Source organism: Pipistrellus kuhlii, unplaced genomic scaffold, assembly GCF_014108245.1.
Source record: "Pipistrellus kuhlii isolate mPipKuh1 unplaced genomic scaffold, mPipKuh1.p scaffold_m20_p_11, whole genome shotgun sequence".
NCBI lineage: Eukaryota > Metazoa > Chordata > Mammalia > Chiroptera > Vespertilionidae > Pipistrellus > Pipistrellus kuhlii.
This window is the reverse complement of record NW_023425416.1, coordinates 30,570,135-30,591,320: the sequence shown is the minus strand read 5'-3', so window position 1 is coordinate 30,591,320 and position 21,186 is coordinate 30,570,135. Positions and strand designations below refer to the sequence as shown.

Below are 21,186 nucleotides of genomic sequence, written 5' to 3'. Positions count from 1 at the left end.
GGTTGTTCCAAATAACCTGTGATTGACCTTCTTGTCATTTATCTAAAATTCTGTGGCAAAAGCCGAAACCGTTTTGGCTCAGTAGTAAAATTCTGTAGCAAATCAGACTTGGTTTATTCCAAAGTAGTATTTTATAGGCTATAAGCAGATTGGGGGAAAGGAAGGATAAATGGGAATTTTTAAATTCCAGTGTATACTTTTTTTAAAGTAACAAATATAATGAATCTCCATGGACTTTATGATTAAAATGAATTTAGATTTTTAACACTTTTTTTTCAAGATATAATTAAATAGCTATATGACATTGTTGTGATATTTTATTTGCATTCCCCAAAGTTTTCTAGATTTACTTAAGACTTTCCATTTTATTTTCCAGATTTACTCCTGAGCCACTTGATATTCATTCAGAAGAGAATAGCTTCATCAACCAGGAATTAAATGCTGAGAAAGACACATCTTTTGTGTTGGATGACCATTTGGTTCACATTCTAAGCCAAATGTTTATGCCACCAAAATCAATGACTAAGTATGAAGATCAGGATTCTGAAGAAATTGCAGGTTTCACTTCTGGTAAGGAAATGAAAAATTACAGTGGAAATTTTTAGATAACTGGTCCTTGTCTTTTAGCAATAATAGAGAATCAAATACTTTAAGGCAGGTATCTAAAGCAACATTTTCCAACTTCAAAGTGATAGCTACAAGTACTCCTTTTATTAGAGAGAAGATTTAAATGGTGACAGGCACTGCTAAGGAAGTTGCTACTATAAACTATAAGTAATGTCCTTGATATTCTTTTTTTTAAAAATAATGTTTTTATTGATTTCAGAGAGAGGGAGGGAGAGAGAGATAGAAACATCAATGAGAGAGAAACATATATCAACTGCAGGAGATCAGCTGCCTGCCGCATGCTCCCTACTGGGGATCAAGCCTGCAACCCAGGCATGTGCTCTGCCTGGGAATCAAACCCTCAACCTCCCAATGCAGGAGACAAAGCTCAATCAATGGAGCCACACCAACTGGGCTTGTCCCTGACATTTTTTTCAAATTTAAGGTCTCTCTGGATTCCACAACTTAGGTTAGTGCGATGTAGAAGGAGGTAATATAGAGAACAACAAAGCCAAGGGATAAAAATGACTTTAAAAACTGGACTGGCCAGACCCCCAGAATTAGTGATTGCATGACTCTGTATGAGTTATTTTTTGAGAGAACTAGAAATGATAAAGCATAAACTCTTCCACTGCCTCCTCTATACATTTGAATGGCAAAGCAGCAATACCTTTTGTCAGGATTTAATAATTTAAAATCAGATATATAAGATATTAGTATTTCCACAAAAAAGGATGACATTCTAAATAGACTGTTCAGCCATCTCATCTTTGCAACTAGAATCTCCCAAAATACTCCTTTGACCAGAATGCCAGCATTTAAGACTTTATGTCATAAATCCCATGTGTGCTGTTAGAATATTTAAATGTAAAAGAAAAAGGGGTTAATTACATGCCAATTATTTATGTGGATAAATAATATTTATTTCTTAGTAGCTTCCTTAGATACATTTTTTATTCAGGTTCGACACTAATGTCCCTACCTTGTCCCACTATTTCTCAAGTATGAACATTTGAACTTTATCTTTTAAAAAGTTAAACATTCTATAAAGCAATACATTTACATAAAATAAGCTAGAATTAAGAATAAAGAGTCAATCAATCATTAGTTGAAAAATAAGACTTAAAAAAAAGGCAATGCAGCCTGGCTGGCATGGCTCAGTGGTTGAGTGTCATCCTTTGAACCAGGAGGTCATGGTTTGATTCCCTGCCCTGTCAGGGCACATGCCAGGATTGTGGGCTTGATCTCAAATTTTGGGCATGGAGGAGGCAATCGATTGATGATTCTTTCTCATAATTGATGTTTCTCTCTCTCTTTCACATCCTTTCTCTTTGAAATAAACAAAAAAATATTTAAAAAAGATAATGCATTAAAACTGAATATATATATTACCATGGCTTTAAGGTACTTGAGTGCATGTATTTTCAGTTAAAAATTTTTAATATAGAGATAGCTTAAAGAAGAGAATAAAATATTTGTTCTTTTTAAGGGATGTAGTTAATTTGAAATGCTTATTTTAATGATAAGGGAATAACAATAGCCTTCAAGGCACAGGAATTTATTATGGTTTAATTTAAAAAGGGGCAAACGAGAGAAGTGGTTTGGTTATGTTAGGATAAAAAGCTGTCATTTATGACAGTCTTATTAGAGGTAAGCATTCTAAAGGCCAATAACACAGAAATATGAATCTTTTAAGGAAACACTTATGTGACTGTTTATTTAAGAAAGGAAAAGAAATTCATCTTTGCAGCCATCCTTGATGAGCATTGTTCAGTGATAATAGGACTTCCCATTTGGCTTTTCAGATGTCTGGGAACCAAGACAGTCATAGTTTAGCATAAGAACCAATTTGGCTGAAGTAATAATTTTACATGGCTCTAGTAAGAGAAAATATAAATTGTCAGTTATCCTATCTCCACCCAGTTTCCCCCGAGGTTGAAGTGTGCTAGGAGTTCCGTGAGTATTAATTATGTCATGTTCTGAAAGGCTGGGGACTCAGATCTATATCTTAGTTTCAGATCATAAGTGCTGTTTAGGGACTTTGTGCTATTCCTTTTTTAAAAAAATCACCTTTACCCAGTTGCTAAAATCTACTGAGAACTTCCTGTATGATGTGCCATCCTCATGGGGAGTACATTGTTGTTCAGATATTTTAGTCTCTCGTTAAGAGTTGAGCATTGTTAAGTTCCAGAAATATTACACAAATAGAAGGTTGATAATTTTCATAAGCACATCCAGATGTTGTGCTTGTTACTCATTTGTAATCTGATCCTTTTTTTACTAGGTGTACCGGTTAATATGGCGGATTTTTCCCATTAGATGGAGTTATACATACGTTGATATATAAACGATTTGATGTGTATGCTATTTTTGTTGTATTGACAACAAGCTTCAAAACTTCATGTCAAATGTGCTGAAGGTGTTACCATCATAGATATCTTTACGTTTAAAAATGTCGAATTTCATGCCCAAAAAAGAGCATTTTGGGGAAGTTTTAATTCATTACTTTATTTTGAAGAAAAGTGCTGCTGAAAGTTTCGTATACTTCGGGAACATGCTCCATCTCAAGACACTTGTGAACACTGGTTTAAGCACTTTAAAAGTAATGCTTTCATTGTGAAAGACAAAGAAAGATCAAGTCAATTTGAACCACACTTTGATCATGAAACTACCAGAATGGGCAAGAAGACACAGTGAAGTAATTTTGCTTCATGATGACGCACCGTCACACACTTCAAACCCAGTTAAAAACATGTTAAAAGATCTTGCCTGGAAAGTATTAACCCACCGCTGTATTCACCAGACCTTGCTCCTTCAGATTACCACTGTTCCCATTGATGGCACACGTACTTTCTGAGCAGCACTTCAAAACGTACGAAGAAATGAAAAATTGTGTCTCTGAATGGTTTGCCTCAAAACAAGAATAGTTCTATTGGGATGGTATCCACAAATTACCTGAAAGATGGGGGAAATGTGTAGCTAGTGATGGACATTACCTTGAATAAAGCACTTTTGATCTTTCTCTTGAAATTATCGTGTGTTTTTTTTTTTTATTACAAAATCCACATTATTAACCGGTACATCTAGTATTTCAACAACAATCTTTATTGTTGAAAGTATTACATATGTCCCATTTTTCAGCTACCATTGACCCCTTTTAGCCAGCCCCCACCCCTCGCCACAGGCTTGGTCCACCCTAGTGTCTGTGTCCATGGGTTATGCATATATGCATACAAGTTCTTTGGTTGATCTCTTCTAACCCACCCACCTCCACCTTCCCTCTGGGATTCGACAGTCTGTTCCATGCTTTTATGTCTCCAGAATTATTTTGTTCATCAATTTATTTTGTTCATCAGATTCCACATATGAGTGAGATTGTGTGATACTTGTCTTTCTCTGACTGGCTTATTTTGCTTAGCACAATACTCTCCAGGTACCTCCATACTGTCCCAAAGGGTAAGAGAACCTTCTTTTTTTACTGCTTCATAGTATTTCCTGGTGTAAATTTTATTCTTATAGCTGATCTTTCTGCCCTTGAGCTGAGAGTTTTGAGGGAAAGTCAGGAATCACAACCATTTAAGAAATTTAGAGTTCCTAGAGTCTTGTAGTCTGGTGATGAGTTGTATATCACTCTCTTTAATAAGAAATTCAACCACTATCTTTCTGCTTTTGCCTCTCTCTCTGTCTCTTATCTGCTTGGATTTCCAAATTCATCTTCAGTTCCATCACCTTTTCTGAGCCGCTGAGGAATCCTGTATCAAAATTATCTGGAATGGAAGTCCTTTCTCAGCACAGATTTCTAAGCTTCCTCAGAAATATGGCTTCATATTTAGAGGTGTGAGTGGCAAGGGGAAAGCGACAAACTTTAAAGCCACCATAGGTGATTTTTGTATTTTTTCAGGTTCGAAACCCACTATCCCAAGGATTCACAGAGTGTGGGCCCTGAACCACCAGCATCAGCATCCCCAGGGAACTCACTAGAAATGCAGATTCTCAGTACTCATCCCAGACCTCTGAGTTTTAACAAGCAGCACATGGGATTCTGATACAGACTGCTTTGGTGTGCCACATTTGTCCTGTTCTCAATGGAGCTGAAAAAAATTGGGCATCTAGTATCACAGAACAGAAGGGAGGATTTGTTTCCAAAGGGTTCCAGGAGCACTGGGTTATAATAAGATTTTACTGATCTAAGACCACTGAGCACCCACCCACCCATCCATCTTATCTGTCCATCTATCCATCCATCCAAACATCTATTTAATAAAACACTTCTTAAGACCCAAAGATATAGAGATTATCTAGAGATACTACCATGCATTTGACCATGATATCTGCAATATAAAAATTCCTTGGAAAATTCTGCCCCTCCTACTTACTTACCAATGGCACATACTTAGCTCATTGGGATTATGTAATGAAAAATGGATGTTTTAATTCTAATTGAATTGCAATTGTTGAGCCAGTGGCAAGCCTGGCACTTCCATCAAAGATACTATGTTAATAGCATTTAAAATACATTCAGTCTATTTTCAGGATTAAAGGAGGACAGGATAATTTGTAATGAATGTTAAATACTAATCCAAACTCAGCCTTGGGCTTACTCATCGCTTTAAGCAGTCCCAGGCCTTACGGTAACTTCAACTGATGTTCTTTTTAATGAATTTCATTGAGGAATTAGAACCAACACTTTCCTCTTCAAGTGAGGCCGGAATTGAGCTTAAGGGAATATGCAGGGCTCTGTTTTACATTTTTTTTTTCTAACTTTAATCTGATTCTGATCTACGGATTAGCTCTTTCTAAAAAGCCAGTATGTCTTTTGACTGAATCAATCTTAGGGTATTAGAGTAGGAAAGGTATTTAGCGATCATCTCTTGCATATTCTCTGGGGGAAAGGGGTACACCTAGGAGACACATTGCAACGTCTGGAGAAGGTTTTTGTTGTCACAATTGGAAGGTACTACTGGCATCGAGTAGGTAGAGGCCACAGATGCCTCTAACCATTTTACAATGCACAGAACAGCCCCTGGCAACAAAGAATTATCCAGAGAAACTGTCAATAGTGAGAGAAACCCCATTTTATTTTAGTTATTTTTTTTAAGAAGAAACTTCCTACCCCACAGTGTTAGAAATAGAAGATTCGATGGAGGGGCTGGTGGTTCCTACACCCTGCAGACATTTCTTCAGTACCCTCAGGATTCTTTTAAAGTATAATAGTACTTTTATAAAAAACATTATAAAAGTACTATTATACTATATAAAACTTTAATACAAAGAGTCTCAAACAATTTAACAAGCTGAGCTATTTGTAGTGTGGAATAAATGCTTTGTGTGTTTTTTCCCACAGGCATATAGGTTTACATAGTTTTAATCAGTTGCATATCCTACTTTTCACATAATCCTGTCATACATTTTACATATTGCTTCAAGCTTCATGCTGATTTTTCTATGTCCTTATAATGTTACTTTTAATAACTGAATGAATTTGGCTATTTACCTCTTGTTGAACTTGTAGCTTGCTTCTTATTCTGTTGGCACATAGTGAACTTGAATGTAGATCTTTACTTCTGCTAAATTGAAATCTGGTCCGGAATTAAATGCAATGAATTCATTTCTAAGGCACCCATGGGGCATCAGCTGACTGTATTGCTGTCATAGCATCAGTAAACATTTCGAAACTAGGGGGTCAGCAATAGAATCATGGTCACGTCCAAATTTTAATGACATGTTTCATGAACTCTTTAGGAAATCTCAACCATCTTGAGGCTCTTTTGGGGAATAAACTGAGTTTTCTCTTTATTTTCAACTATAGACTGAGGTTGTTGCATTTACTTTTGCTTGGGAATTTTACTATATTATGGTTTTGTGTGTGTGGGGGTATTTTTTTCTTTTGGTGGGTCTTAGGATTTTTGTTCTATATTGCCACTTCAGGGACACTTCTCTGCATGCTAATTTAAAAGTAAGATATTGACAGGAATATAACTTAAAGTTTTTTATGAAAGGAACATGTTGTCATCTGTCTTATATTTATCTACCTTCCTCTACAAAGCATGTGTTAGCTCTGGGAGAAGGGTGTCTAGAAATCACTACCTTTGCCCCATTTGACCCTGAGCCTTTGAAGTTATTGAGCCCTTAATATAGTGAGAATTCATAACCCCGGTTTTATTTGTAACAATTGGAGTCACATAGTCATTCCAGAATTGTTGCATATTATATGATACAACTCTACTTTAATAGCAAATAAAGTTTTCATTCAGCAAATGGCAATTAAAATCACAGGAATCATGAAAATTAGATTTATCTGGGCTTTTGCAGCTGCCTGAATTCCTGTGGCAAGATGAATGCCAGGTTATTTTTTATTGCCAGACTCCATACTTGGGGAAACCATGAAAGCCTTGGAATGTCCTAAAAAACTGTCACAAAGATACAGTTCAATTCAGACTCTAAAAATGCATTATTACACACTTCCTTCTCCCTCAAACACTGCTGCACTGTCATTTCTTTCCCTTCAACCCCCAATACTCCTGGCATGCTGCTCACATAATATTGGCTTCATATTTGATCTAAAATTCTGAAAACATTATGGGTATAGATTATGAGTTTTATTATTAAATCAAAACTCAGAGCTACATTTTATTATTGTTTGGATTAGATTCTTTTTGGTTTGTTGCTGCTGCTGCTCAGTAATGTGCCATATCTATCTAATATCTATCTATCTATCTATCTATCTATCTATCTATCTATCTATTATCTATCTACCTACCTACCTACCTACCTACCTTAAGACCCTCTTTACCCATTTCTCCTACCCTCATTCCCCCTACCTCTGGCAACTACTACACTGTTCTCTGTATCTATGAGGTTGTTGTTTCATTTTGCTAAAGTTTAGATTCTACATAGAAGGAAGATCATACAGTATTTATTCTCTGTCTGATTTATTTCACTTAGCATAATGCCAGCAAGATTCATCCATGTTGTTGCACATGGCAAGATTGCATTCTTTTGTTATTGTTAATCTTCACCCAAGGATATTTTTCCATTGATTTTTAGAGAGAGTTGAAGGTAGAGGGAGAGGGAGAGGGAGAGGGAGAGGGAGAGGGAGAGGGAGAGGGAGAGGGAAAGAAACATCGATGTGAGAGAGACACATCAATTGGTTGCTTCCCGCTCATGCCCCAACCTGGGCCAGGAATTACTGGTAAACCTGAAACTGGGGCATGTGCCCAGGACTCTTCAATTGTGGACCAGCACTCTAACCATTGAGAAAAACTGGCTGGAGAGGTGGTATATTTTTTAAAAAAATTTATTTCATTAAAAAAAATCTGCTTACAAACTCATTCAGAGGCCATAAAAACCAAAGTGCCAGATCCAGGTGTTTGGGTACACTAGTAAATAACTCCTGGCATGCATCACTTTTTCCCAGTACACTGGTACCTTCTGCAAACCGTTGTTTAGAGTGCGAAGTAGATGGTGAGGGTAAGTCTTGCAGACTTAAGTCCACCTGGAAAAGTCTAGGCTAGGAAAGACGTTTATTTTAAGTCTTTGGGGGAAGGAATGAAATCTATTTTAAGAGTTATTCCTGCTTGTTCTGACACTGGGGAAAGAGGACCTTATACAATAAAATAAGAGAATTTTATATATGTCTCTATTTCCCTTTGTCATAAAATCAATGACATGAAGTCAGGTAAACACCCTGTGACTGCCCAACTTGCTGCCCCACCTGAGAGTTTGACCCGTGACCTCACCAGACAGGAGGTAGGACAGGCCTGGGATGGGATGTTAAGTGAAGTTATTTTTCATGTGACAACGCCTTTCTGCAGTTAAGCATGCGCAAACACAACAGAATTAGTTTTCTCGTTTCTGAGAGAATGTGTACACTTCTATGCATGTGGGTAATTATGTTCCACTAATCTCAGTCAACTTTATATATTTTTTATGAAAATTCTGATTTGCAAAATATAGTATCACGGGCAGGATTTTCAGATGTCTGATGCTTTTCCTATTTGTTTGTTTCTATATATACTCTTTCTATATATATAGTAAGAGTATATATTTGGAATACTTAGGGTATGCTAGGCACTGTGCAAGCTTTAATTTTCTCAAAAAACATTACAAGGTTGTAGTCTCTTATTTTTTAGCAGGGGAACAGAGCTAACAAATGGCAGACAAAACTCAATCTCCAAAAATTTTTCTAATAACCACTGCTCTACAATGTCTAGAGAAGAAAAAAAATTAAAGCTTTATTTAATTCATATAAATTGCCTACTTTTGGAAGAAAACTTTCTCTAGTGATTTTAATGAGAAGTAACAGCAACTGACTGAGATCCTCTTTCTTCAAACCAGGGCCTTTGATACGATGGTTAATATTTCCCTTAATGTGCCTGTTCTCTTCATATCTGATGACCAGTTCTTCTGAAGGTGTTACACAGAGTGGGGTTCAAATCCTGCCCCTGACACTTACAGGCTTCCATTTCTTGGCCAAGTCACTTAGCCTCTCCAAGCCTCAGCTTGTTCATCTGTAAAATGGGAATAACGATAATCCCATCCTCAGAGTGCTGCATGGAAGATTAAATGAGAGGAGACATGCATAGAGCTGAGCATAAGATCTGAATTGAATTGAATACTCAGAAAGCATAAAAGTGAAAAAGAAAACATTGTCAACCTCATGAGAAGTCTTTTGAAAAAGGTGAACTTGAAAAATATCTACTATAGTTCCTATGGACAGAAACATACAACATAGCCTCAGTTGTATACATACTTACCTAGGGAGACCACGTGGCTAATTTTGACCCATGGACAAATTCTAAGGCAGACAACCGGATACCTCATGCATATCTTGAGATTTCCCATCGATGCCAGGAAAGGCAGCATAGCAATTTAACAGCACACTTAATCCCAATCCAAATGGCTTATGTCCTATAGAGTCTCCCTTTGCCCGAAATTCCCTTTCCACCCCCGCTACTCCCTAAAGTTCCTGCACTGCACCTGGCATTGTGGCTTAGATCTTGGCCTCACTTAGGCTAATCTCTGGGGCTGTTTCCCTGGAAATTCAGCCGAATTCCTCATTCCTTCCAAGCCTTGTCAATGATAAAGTGAGCCAGCCCTTTCTCCCCCACCTTTCTGAGAAAATTATTCAGGCTTGAAGACGGGAATTTGGCTTGGTGACATTTCCAGAAAATACACAGAATTGTTATGAGCTATGGGTATATTTTATTCTTATTTCTGCCAGGTTTCCTTTAAGGAACGTATTTTGGAAGGTCCAGTCTCCCTAAATGAGATGAATTTAGTCTCAAAGTAAAATAATCACACCTTTCATTTGACTAAATTTTAGAGTTTTCAAGAAATAAGCATCTACATTGAGTTTCTTGGATTCTCATGCTAATCCTATAAATTTTATAGGTGAAATACACCTCATTAGAGAATAGTTCTGCTGCTGGGTACTTTGGGAAAGGATTGAGATTTTCCTCGCATATAAAGAGAATGTTGGGGTGGGGTGGGGGGCACGCAATAATATTTCTGGTATGGGCATGAGTGAAAGAGTTTTTTACTAGCCTGGTAAGTCAGCCCTTCCTATTCTACAGAACATTTATGAAATACTTTTTCTTGTGTTTTAATGAAGTGTGTTGATTGGCCTTCTAAAAGAAGCTGAAATGCTGTCTTTGGAAAACAGAGATCCTTTTGCAGAGCAGTTAGTAAATAGTCAACTCCAGAATCATGCAAGAAGAAATGACAGAAAGGTCCATTTAACTAATCTTCGTAGTTCCTAATACCTTGTAACCAAGAATTCTAGAAATGTTTTTCATGATAACATTTTAGGGCTAAAGTATATTACCTAAAATTCACTGCAAATAAGAATATAAAATATATACTTTTTCTGCATTCCCAGTTTTATATTTAGTAATTTAACCATAAGGGACCTACATCTTGATTAAAAAATTCTAAGAGTTTGAAACTAGGTTTCTGATGGGGAACGAGAGACCAATAAATTTCAATCATATTTGTGAAATGCAAAATCCTGTTCAATGACTACACAGGTATTGATAAAAGAAAAGTCAGGTACATAAATGACCAGTTCTTAGCCCTTTGCAAGAAGGAAGAGAACATGGAAATATCTCAAACAAGCAATATCTCATCTATTAGAAATGCCCAAGATGGAGTAACAGGAACTGGATTTACCTCACAACTGGAAGAAATTACCAAAAGAAAACACACGCGCGCGCGTGCACACACACACACACACACACACACACACACGAAACAAGACACTGGACATCAAGAAATGAAAGACAGATCCACGAGAGATGGGGAACAAACAAGGTGAGCCCTATGTTGCTCTAGGTTATTGCTGTGAGAGAGTTCCCAGACCCTGGTGCAGTAGGGCAGAGTTCAGGTGAAGCCCAATATAGACCTTGAGTTAAGGAGACAGAACTGAGAGTCCAGGGAGACCAAGGTGGTAAGCATTCACAGGATAAAATATCAGTGAGGTGAGAGCTGCACAGAGAGAGAACTCTAGAGATCTACAGAGGGTCTCCTTCAATTATTCAGCAGAGTACTGACAGCACATACATGTGAGGAGTTGACCTGAGGCTGGGGGATTAGGGAATAGTGCCAGTTGCTTACACAGGGCCAGAAATCATGCCTTTTCCCACCAGTGAAACTGGTAAACTTATGATTCATGGATTATTGGGGAGAAAATTTAGGAAAGTCTTACTTCAATAACGGAGAATAATGAAGCCTTCAATTAAGCACCAGACTCACCTAACAAATCATTAACACAAAGACCCCAAAGGACCAAATTGTTTCCATGTAACTTGACTGCCTCTCAAAATAAAGCACATTAATTTTTATAGGAATACGAAACTATCCCACATCCAAAAGCTATAATTTCATAATGTTTGGCATAAAAACAAGTAGAAAAACATGACCCATATTCAAGAGCATAATAATTCAAAAACAAACCAGATTGGACACAAATTAGCAGACAGAGATATTAAAATAGTTATAACTACACCCCACCCCCCCAAAAAAAGTTAAGTAGATACATGGAAGATAAAAAAGATTCAATAGAATTTTTAGAGATGAAAACTGCAATGTCAAAGATGAAACAATATGCTACTGGGATTAATGGCAAATTAGATTTAGTAAAAGAAAAAATTAGTGAACTTGAAGTGTAGCAATGGAAATTTTCCAAAATAAAACTCAAGGAGAACAAAGTTTTGGGTTTTTTGTTTGTTTGTTTGTTTGTTTGTTTGTTTGTTTTAATAAAAAAGAGCATCACCTTGGCTGGTATGGCTTAGTTGGTTGGAGCATCATTCAGTTCACCAAAAGGTGGTAGGTTTGATTCCTGGTCAGGGCACATACTCATGTTGTGGGTTCGATCCCCTATAAGGTCTTGTACAGGAAGGCACTAAATATAGCTGCATATTTCTTTTTTTTAAAATATATTTTATTGATTTTTTACAGAGAGGAAGGGAGAGAGATAGAGAGCTAGAAATGTCAGAAGAGAGAGAAACATCGACCAGCTGCCTCCTACACACCCCCTACCGGGGATGTGCCCGCAACCAAGGTACATGCCCTTGACTGGAATCGAACCTGGGACCCTTCAGTCCACAGACTGACGCTCCACCACTGAGCCAAACCAGTTTCAGCAATAGCTGCATATTTCTTGTCTTACATATGAAAATACCTGGAAGAACAATCCTTTGACAAAAATCTGAAATGGGGTAGCAAATAAATTATTTTCATGTGACAATACCTGTTGAATGGTAATGGCTCTGCATGTGCTGTGTGAAAACATAATCGGAACATGAACCTTGTAATGAGTACTGTAATTAATTAGTGATGTCTGCCATGGGTGTGGGAGTGAAGCATGGCAACATTCCATCCTGTGCAGTGATCTTCCTTGGCTAGGAGTTCTGAGTTTATCCTTAGACTAAAAAGAGTGACGTCAGTTATTCTGTTGCAGGACCTGAAAACCATGGCAGAAAAAAAGAACTGAGTCTTAATGACATACCCGGGGATGCCTCTCTTCAAGAATATTACATGGATGTTGCGTTCCTCATTGATGCTTCCCAAAGCGTCGGAGATGATGAGTTTAAAGACGTGAAAGCTTTCATAGCCTCAGTGCTTGATTACTTTCACATTGCCCCAGATCCACTGACTTCCACCTTAGGGGACAGAGTGGCAGTCCTGAGCTACTCTCCGCCAGGCTATATGCCCAACTCGGAAGAATGCCCTGTCTCCCTGGAATTTGATCTGGTGACTTACAATAGTCTATACCAAATGAAACATCATCTCCAAGACTCTCTTCAACAGCTCAATGGCAATGCTTTTATTGGCCACGCCCTGCAGTGGACAATTGACAATGTCTTTGCGGGGACCCCCAACCTGAGGAAAAACAAAGTTATCTTTGTTATATCTGCTAGAGAAACCAACCCCTTAGATAAGGAAGTCTTAAGAGATGTATCTCTGAGAGCCAAGTGTCAGGGCTACTCCATATTTGTGTTTTCATTTGGTCCAAGGCACAATGACAAGGAATTAGAAGAATTAGCCAGCCACCCACTGGATCATCACTTAGTCCAGCTTGGCCGGACCCACAAACCAGATTTGAACTATATCATCAAGTTTGTCAAGCCATTTGTCTATTCAGTCAGACGTAAGTTATTGAACCTTTTCTTCTATTTCTCTCTTTTTTTTACCTTTTATTTATGTTTAATTGAATCCATTGGGTTGATATTGGTTAATAAAATTATATAGGTTTTAGCTGTATAATTCTATAATACATCATCTGTATATTGTATTGTGTGGTCATCACTTAAGTCAAGTTTTTTTCCATTACCATTCTACCCCCTCCTACCTCTCCTGACTCCCCTTTTTCCTCTGGTAATCACCATGTTGTTGTCTGTCAATGAGATTGTCTTTTTTGTTTGTTTAATCTCCTTCACCTTTTCACCCAGTCCCCGAACTGCACTTCCACCCTTCTGGTAGCTATCAATCTGTTCTCTGTATCTGTGAGTCTATTTCTATTCTGTTTGTTAGTTTTTGTTTTTTTGTTTTAGTTTCCACACATAAGTGAAATCAAATAGTATTTGTCTCTCTCTCACTGGCTTATCTCACTTAGCTTAATACTCTCCAGGTCTATCCATGCTATCGCAAAAGGTAAGATTTCATTCTTTTTTATGGCTGAGTAGTATTCCACTATGTAAATGTGCCACAGCTTTTTTATCCACCCATCTACTGAGAGGCTCTTGGGCTGCTTCCTTCTATTGCTTTTGTAATACATTTACTACCTCTGTGTACAATCCACCAGGGGACTTAGTAACCCAATCCTCACTTCAGTCAAGAGTGGTAGAGCCCAAGACATAGGTAGGAGACAGTGAGAAAACCGCAAAGAAAATTATCAGGACTTACTGTTATTGAACTTTACTGTTACACTGTCAAGATCTTTTTCAGAAAACGCCCATATGGATAAAAAGTGTCTTTGAACCCTGACCTGTGAATGCTTCCTATGTACTAAGTTCTTTTAATGAACCGTATTCTTAGCACAGCCCTCAAAGAAAAGCATCAGTATCCCCATTTTACAATGGAAAAAAACTAAGGTTCAGAGACATTAAACAGATTGCTCAGAAGCTCACAGTTAGTAGTTAGCAAATGCTAGACTTAACTCCATGCAGTCTGACTCCAGGAGTGTCCATTAAACTATGCTTCAATTCCTAAACCCTTAACAAGAGACACTGCTATAATAAATAATATCCCACCACCACCACCTTCCTCCTGCCCAAGGACTTCTACTTATCTCCTCATTAATGTGGGTTCTGACTTGAATTCCTATGAACCCTGGGCACAGATCTCTTCCAGAGCCTCTGCCCCAGAGAGCTGGCTCGGGCGTAGCCAGGCGGGAGAGTTAAGGGTGTCTCTTCACAATGAGGCTTTGAGAGTGGCTATCCCAGCCTCATGTGTTGTAATTTTAGACACGGGTATAGTAGCACACCTAAGAGCTTGTAGCAGCAGGCAAGTCCTGGCCTGTGCTGAGGATTAGGAATGGGGCAGAGGCCACATTGAATGGTTGTCCACAGCTCCTGCAAGGTGACCAGGGAACCTCGGGGTTGCAGGTTTTCTGGCACTCATAAAGCCCCATGAATCTTGGAACTCAAGATTTATGTGTAGTAGCAGACTTATCACTTGCAAAATATGGTGCCTTCTTCCAACCCCAAGATAAATGGACCAGGCAATTTCAGTTGTTAATGGTGTCTTCTAGAAAGATCCTCCTTTGATAAGGAGAGAAACAGATGATAGAAGAGATGAAGAGTTGTCCTTGAAGTATATCACGAGCCTGTGACATACGGAGCATGAGAATGTTTGACTCAATCACGGCTGTATCTTATTGACTTTGCCAGCGGCGTATTGCAGTGTCAGAGAGTGCCCACACTGCTGAGGCCTTTATAAAATTAATTTGCTCTTGAAAACATGTCCAACCACAGGAGAAGATGAATTAGCTTTGGGTGATGCTCAGAATGTGGAAGGGTAAAATGTAGATCAACAAGCCCACTCTCTCTCTCCAGGTGCCATCAACAGCTATCCTCCTGCAGAGCTGAGACACAAGTGTGTTAACATCACCTCTCCCAACCCGGAGAACGTGGACATTGAAAACACTATGCAGTGAGTTGTCAAATACACAGTTTGGGTAATAATGTAGCTGGAAACAGTCCTCAAGAGAATAATTTGAAATGAATGGAGTTTTAGTTTTTAGAGTACAAGAAGTTTGGTTGTGAGATATGTGTGTGTGTGTGTGTGTGTGTGTGTGAGAAATGCCCCATTTGTGATGACAGCACAGATTGGGTATTACTAAAAGACCAAATGGGACCCACATTAGCAAGAACTATGTTTCTTTTCTTTTCTTTTTATTTTTTTTTAAAGGCCCTTAAAATAACTTATTAGTAACTCTATAACCCCCCCTTTCCTATGGGGTACTGCAGAAAACTTATCATATCAAAGGTTAGATGTAACCATCTTAGAGTAGCAGGAAAACATAAAAAAGGAAAAATTTGCTGTTTAGTAAACCGAGCCCATATGAAGATTGGCAGAAAGAATCTTTTAAGTTTGATTTTGTAAAGTACAACCCTTAAGTACTCAATAAAAATTCAGTGATGAAAATAATATTGGTTTGGAGCCTTCCACTAGTGACGCAAATGTCTGATTTCCCTTCAGAATATTAAAAAATCACCCTTCAGTCAAATTCCATCCACTAATTGCATTTGGACCATTCCAATCGCATGCATAAAATTGATTCTTTTTGTATTTATCTGGCTGTATTGACATTTAATCCTGCAAGGGACTTGGCTAACATATTTTTCTTCTCTCTGTCACTTCAGCTTTATTCCTCAGGTGTATGAAATAAAGACAGAAAACAGTGAGCCCGTCAGTGAATTTGGTTCCCAGGAGCAGCATGTCTTTGTATTAGGGAGCAGTGATGAGAATGGTTCTGGGACCACTGCTGATCTGATCCAGAAGTTATACTCACTCTTTTCAGCTGGGGAACTGATGATGAAAGACAAAGAGGCATATTCAGAAGAAATTACAGCTCCGGCAAATGATAAACAACAAGATAAAAAAGGTAACATTGAATATAATAACTTGAAGACTCTGGAGTATCTTCTTTGTTTTCCTGGTGGAAGATTAGCAATGAGAACTCATTGACAGGTGGAGATGATAGGATGGAGGAGCTTATCCTCTAGGGCAGTGGTCGGCAAACTCATTAGTCAACAGAGCCAAATATCAACAGTACAATGACTGAAATTTCTTTTGAGAGCCAAATTTTTAAAACTTAAACTATATAGGTAGATATATTGTTATAACTTAGTTAGGGCACTCCTTCAATCGCACTGTACATGGGCACCCACACGTGGTATTCTGTGGAAGAGCCATACTCAAGGGGCCAAAGAGCCGCATGTGGCTTGTGAGCATGCCAACCACTGCTCTAGGGCTTACAAGGGGTCCCCAAAGTAAGGGGCCAGGGAAATAAAACTCCAGAAAGGCAAAATGGGAATCAGTAGTACTGACAAAAACCAGAACTAAAATAGGTGTAAATGCTTGGTGGGGGTCAGGGGATAGAGCTGAGATGTGAGAGGAGCAAGATCAAGGTCTGCAGGTTCTGAGTAAGCAGGAGAATTCTATACCCTTGTGCATGATGGAGGTGGAGAGGAACTGGGCAACTAGCCTCAGGGTCTGCCTTCTACCTCAGCAAGCAGGGCTTCCCTGATCTGAGATGCAGGCTCCTAGCTGAGTGGTATCTGGAGAGGACAGGCTGCTGTGGTTCTGAGGCCTCTGTGGTGGCTGAGGGCAGCTTCTTAGGCTGTGTGGGGAGGCGGCGATGGACCTACAGCGAAAGAGAAATAGATGAACAGGCAGCTGCCATAGGCTCCAGAGCAGCTACTCTCAATCTTTGCTGTGTACCAAAATTAGGTGGGAAGTTATCCAAAAATAATGATTCCTGTGTATCTACTAAAGCTGAAAATACAAATATCCTTTGACCTAGCAATTATACTCCAATGTATATACCCGACCTAAAAATATATACTCATCAAAATGTATATAATGGAATGATGTTAACTTTAAAATATGGAAGTTAAGAGGACATGATTTTTTCCCTTTGAGGTGGGTACATAAGGAAGAGTGTTTAAGACTTCAGATGGGAGCATCTCTAAGATGCTGTCATGGGCCAGGTTCCCTGGCGCTGACCCTGAGGTGAGGACTCATGTGTCTGTAACTTACTGAGGAGATGCTCAAGGGAAACCAGGGAGGAAATGGAGGAAGCAGGACAGAGAAGGAATGGAAGCCAAACAAGGTATTATCTGGGGAGGGCGGGGGGCAGGGGGGCAGGTGAAAAGTGCCATACGGGACATCATTAGGTCACTCCTCTCAGCACTAGAGCATTTGAATCTCCCTGAAGAATCATTCTGCCCCAAGGCAAGGAAGTTTTTTTTGTTTTGTTTTGTTTTGTTTTTTCACTTGTAGGTCTTTGATTGGTCAAGGGCTGCCCAAGGGAGAGATGAGCACTCTCAGGTACTCATGCTGCAGGTGGTTAAAGCGGTTCCTGTGGCTGCAGGACAGTGTGGGGAGCGGCTATAGTATTTGGACAGGTTCAAGCCTTGGACTAATGAGAGGGCACAGTCCTCGCATGGCCACATGCAAGTCCCAGATTGGAGGGCAGAGCCCTCCCAGCACAATTATAGCCAACAGCTGTGGTTGTAAGCTTGAACCTATGGTCCAAACACGTGGCCCCACGTGCCTAAGTGATATAGACTGCAAGTAAACAAAGCTTGATCAGGTGCATGTAATTGAGTAGGATTGAAACTCATGAGAATGTTGTAAACACCTTGACCACGCCCTTACTTTGCCTCGTGGCATCTGGCTATAAAATAAAGACATGGCTTGTAGTCCGTGGTATTGTCACTAGCTCTCCATCTGAGAGGCTCTCCATCTGAAAGGACAGCGTTTCACTGAGACCCTGCTTTCATTCTCTTGTCTGTCTTTTCTCAATCCTTCACCACTCCCACTCAGTTTCACCCTTGGCCGAGCTGGCGAAGCACAAGAAAGCCCTGGAAAAGTAATAGGTGTTGATGTCAGAAGCAAAAGCTCACATAGGGGTGGGGATAGGAGGATGGTCAAGGAGGGGAGAGGAGTAAGAGGAGAAGGAATGTTGTTGAGAAATTAATCTTATACAGAGATCAGAGGGATTCTGGGCACAGCCCCGACATTGTCTACTACACATTCCTTCTAGCTTCGATTCAATGATACCAGCCACTGAATGTGCTAAGCATGGTTTTTCAGATCATGAATATACCTGTTTTCCCAGGAAGAAGTATATCTATAATAGTTGTATTTGTATATTGCTCATTTGCATCTATTATTACAATAAAAGCCCCAAATTGAGCTTTTATTTTGACTACTGAAAATGGCAAAAACCATGTGTGTTTATTTTATATGTGGCATATAAAACAATAGTCTCTAGAGAAAACATTTGAAACAAATCTAAGAGCAATCATATTTTTATGTTTTGCAGATGGTGAGGACACACGATGATCATAGCAGAAAGGAAGTTAGCTCCATTGGCATGTGTAACTCCCTGTGGCCCTAACCAGAAAGTATAAGTAAATTTTCTATTAAAGGTAGAGGGGTAAGTTGCAGGGATTTTTCAATTTTTACAATTGGATAATAATATACTGAATTTGTCCTGTTCAAATCTGCGGGAAAGACTTTTCTGAGTGAAGGCATCAGTGAGCAGAACTGAAACTGGGGATGATTTTATTTCTCCTGAGAACTGAGACAACTGACCTTGAAGAGTCAACTGAATCTTTTCTTTGCCAGCTCTGTAGAGTGCAGGCATCAATTCTGATGATATGTCTGCCTAAAGAAGATTTTTGTCATAATTCTCATCATATCTATATCTCGAATTGGACTTTTGAGTATAAAAGCTGTTAGAATTAGAACTTCCTAGGAATCTCTCCTATTTATTCACAGAACTGGAAAATCCCGTGTCTTCAATTCTGCAATGACCCTAAATTGCATCTCTTACTGCTTGCCCTGTGAAATCCACCCACTATAGTCAAGGTTTGCTCTTTACCAGGGCATTTGCAAAAGAATGGAATTTGTGAGGAAACAAAAAGAGCGATGAGCTAATTTGCTGAACTGCTGTTTTGTGCTCTGATCATTTTTTTATGTTTTAGCATGCTTTGTGTGTACTTGAATTTGCTGCAACAAAACAAAATGTTGGAAAAGCAAGGGTATGCTACAAGACCAGAGCTGTTCTTGGGAATTACAATGTAATTCCTAAAGTTCTAAAATAAAAGCAATGCTGACCTGGAAGCTTGTTCTGCTCACTTTTCTTTAACTGTAATCTTCCTCAGAACCATGGGAACAGGATTAAACATATTAGTTAAATAATACATAAATAAGCCAATAGAGCATTCCTTTTTAAGAAAAATCACTTAATTGGGTTAAGGCAACAATTACCAAGTTAATGAATATATATTGCTTATTTAAAAGGTGACTATGTTAGTGAGGTAATACTCTAAGCAATTCCGTACTTTTTCCATGTAATTTTCTTTAACTTTACTCTTTTGTTTGAATAATTGAAAAATAATCGAATCAATTATTTATTGGCTGTCAAAAGTTTTAAAGAAACCATTTATTGCTCTCTGGTAAGTTCTAAAGCAAAGTCTCCTCATTTAATAAAGTTCTGTGGTGTGTGCGTGTGTGTGTGTGTGTGTGTGTGTGTCCATGAGAAATACATCAGATCTCTAAATATGAAAGTAACATGGGTTATCAAGAATGTGAAGCCAGAAGAACTCACACTCTGCTGATGGTGTAAACTCTCCCACTGAACAACATTTGAACAATGTTGAGTTGGGTCGATGATGCACATACCCTACACCTCACCAATCCAACTAGGATCTACCTGTCTATAGAAACTCTTACTGATGTACACAAGGAACCAAAGGCAAACACACTCACTGAAGTGTTGTGTGTTCTAGGGAAGACTTGAGCAAACTCAGCTGGAAAGATAAATGTGGTTTGGTTTGGTTTGGTTTGGTTTGGTTTGGTTTGGTGGAGAGGCACTGGCATGGGAAGTGACAAGGAAACAAAACCTAGCAAGGCCTGTGTGTGTATTTGTGCACTGAGGTGAAGTGGGGATGTCGGGAGTGTGTGAGCAGGGCTTATACGCTCTGAGTGACTGGAATGGAAATCTAGGGATTAGCGGAAGCTGAGGCCATGGCAAGTGTGTTGCAGAACACCGTTTGTTAAAGCTTAAAAAAAAAAAAAAAAAAAAAAAAAAGCACTTTATAAATAATCCTGAGCCATTCCACAATAGCCAATCTATTGAATGTGGCACGATCTGTAAGCAAAACTGCACGTCCTTAAAAGGGGGCCATGGCACAGGCACGAAGCACACATCTTTTCCAAGGTTCTGTGCAGAAATGATCCATAGCCGAACCTCTGTGGTCTCACGGAACCCGGACAGTGAATGCACTGCGGAACAGCTGGGCAGAATGACAGATGACTAAGGGTCCTGGGATATCTCTGGAAAACCTCATCTGTCATTTTCCACCGAATTCCTAAATCTTAACCTAATGTAAGCAGAGGGGTTGAGCATTTGAATATTCACAGTTGTAAATGTGCATATTTACAAGTGTGGACTCCCTAAATCGGAACCTCCTTTCATCTCTGACCCAGACCTCTGGAATGTTCTTTTGACTACATTCCTCTCATTGCCACCTTGGCAACCCTAGGGCCTCTCACCAATAGGAGGCCAGGAACGTGCTCAGTAACTACTTTTCTTGGTGAAAGAAGGGAAGAGTGAGTAAGCCTCTCTGGCTGAGCCTGGCTGCTATCCTGTTGGCCTCTCTCGCCTCTCCTCCCCACGCTGAATTTAGGTTCTGTATTGGGAAGTCCTATGACAGCTCATTGTCCTCTACACAGATGTTGCCCATGAGGACAACAGCTGTGTGGAAACCTGGTTCACCAGCCAACTGTTTGCAAATCTCTTACAAGAGAACATTTTAGACTCCAAAATTATGGACTTTATGA

The 21,186-nt window shown here is 39.1% G+C and overlaps 1 protein-coding gene across 4 annotated transcripts in view; it reads left to right on the top strand.

Annotated features, from left to right (window-relative positions):
* Window positions 1–19,452, top strand: part of COL6A5 (collagen type VI alpha 5 chain) — a 100,605-nt gene extending 81,153 nt beyond the window's left edge. For 2 of the 4 annotated variants that reach the window (XM_036431510.2, XM_036431513.2), the window contains 5 exons: window positions 377–570; window positions 12,566–13,255; window positions 15,162–15,258; window positions 15,972–16,213; window positions 18,662–19,452. In XM_036431510.2, coding sequence (XP_036287403.1) covers window positions 377–570; window positions 12,566–13,255; window positions 15,162–15,258; window positions 15,972–16,213; window positions 18,662–18,681 — 1,243 coding nt within the window. In that variant the 3' untranslated portion in view covers window positions 18,682–19,452. Of the gene's footprint in view, window positions 1–376; window positions 571–2,890; window positions 3,076–12,565; window positions 13,256–15,161; window positions 15,259–15,971; window positions 16,214–17,613; window positions 17,655–18,661 lie in introns of those variants that run through there. The other 2 variants (XM_045579301.1, XM_036431514.2) reach the window with 2 other exon arrangements.
* The last annotated feature ends 1,734 nt before the right edge of the window (window positions 19,453–21,186 follow it).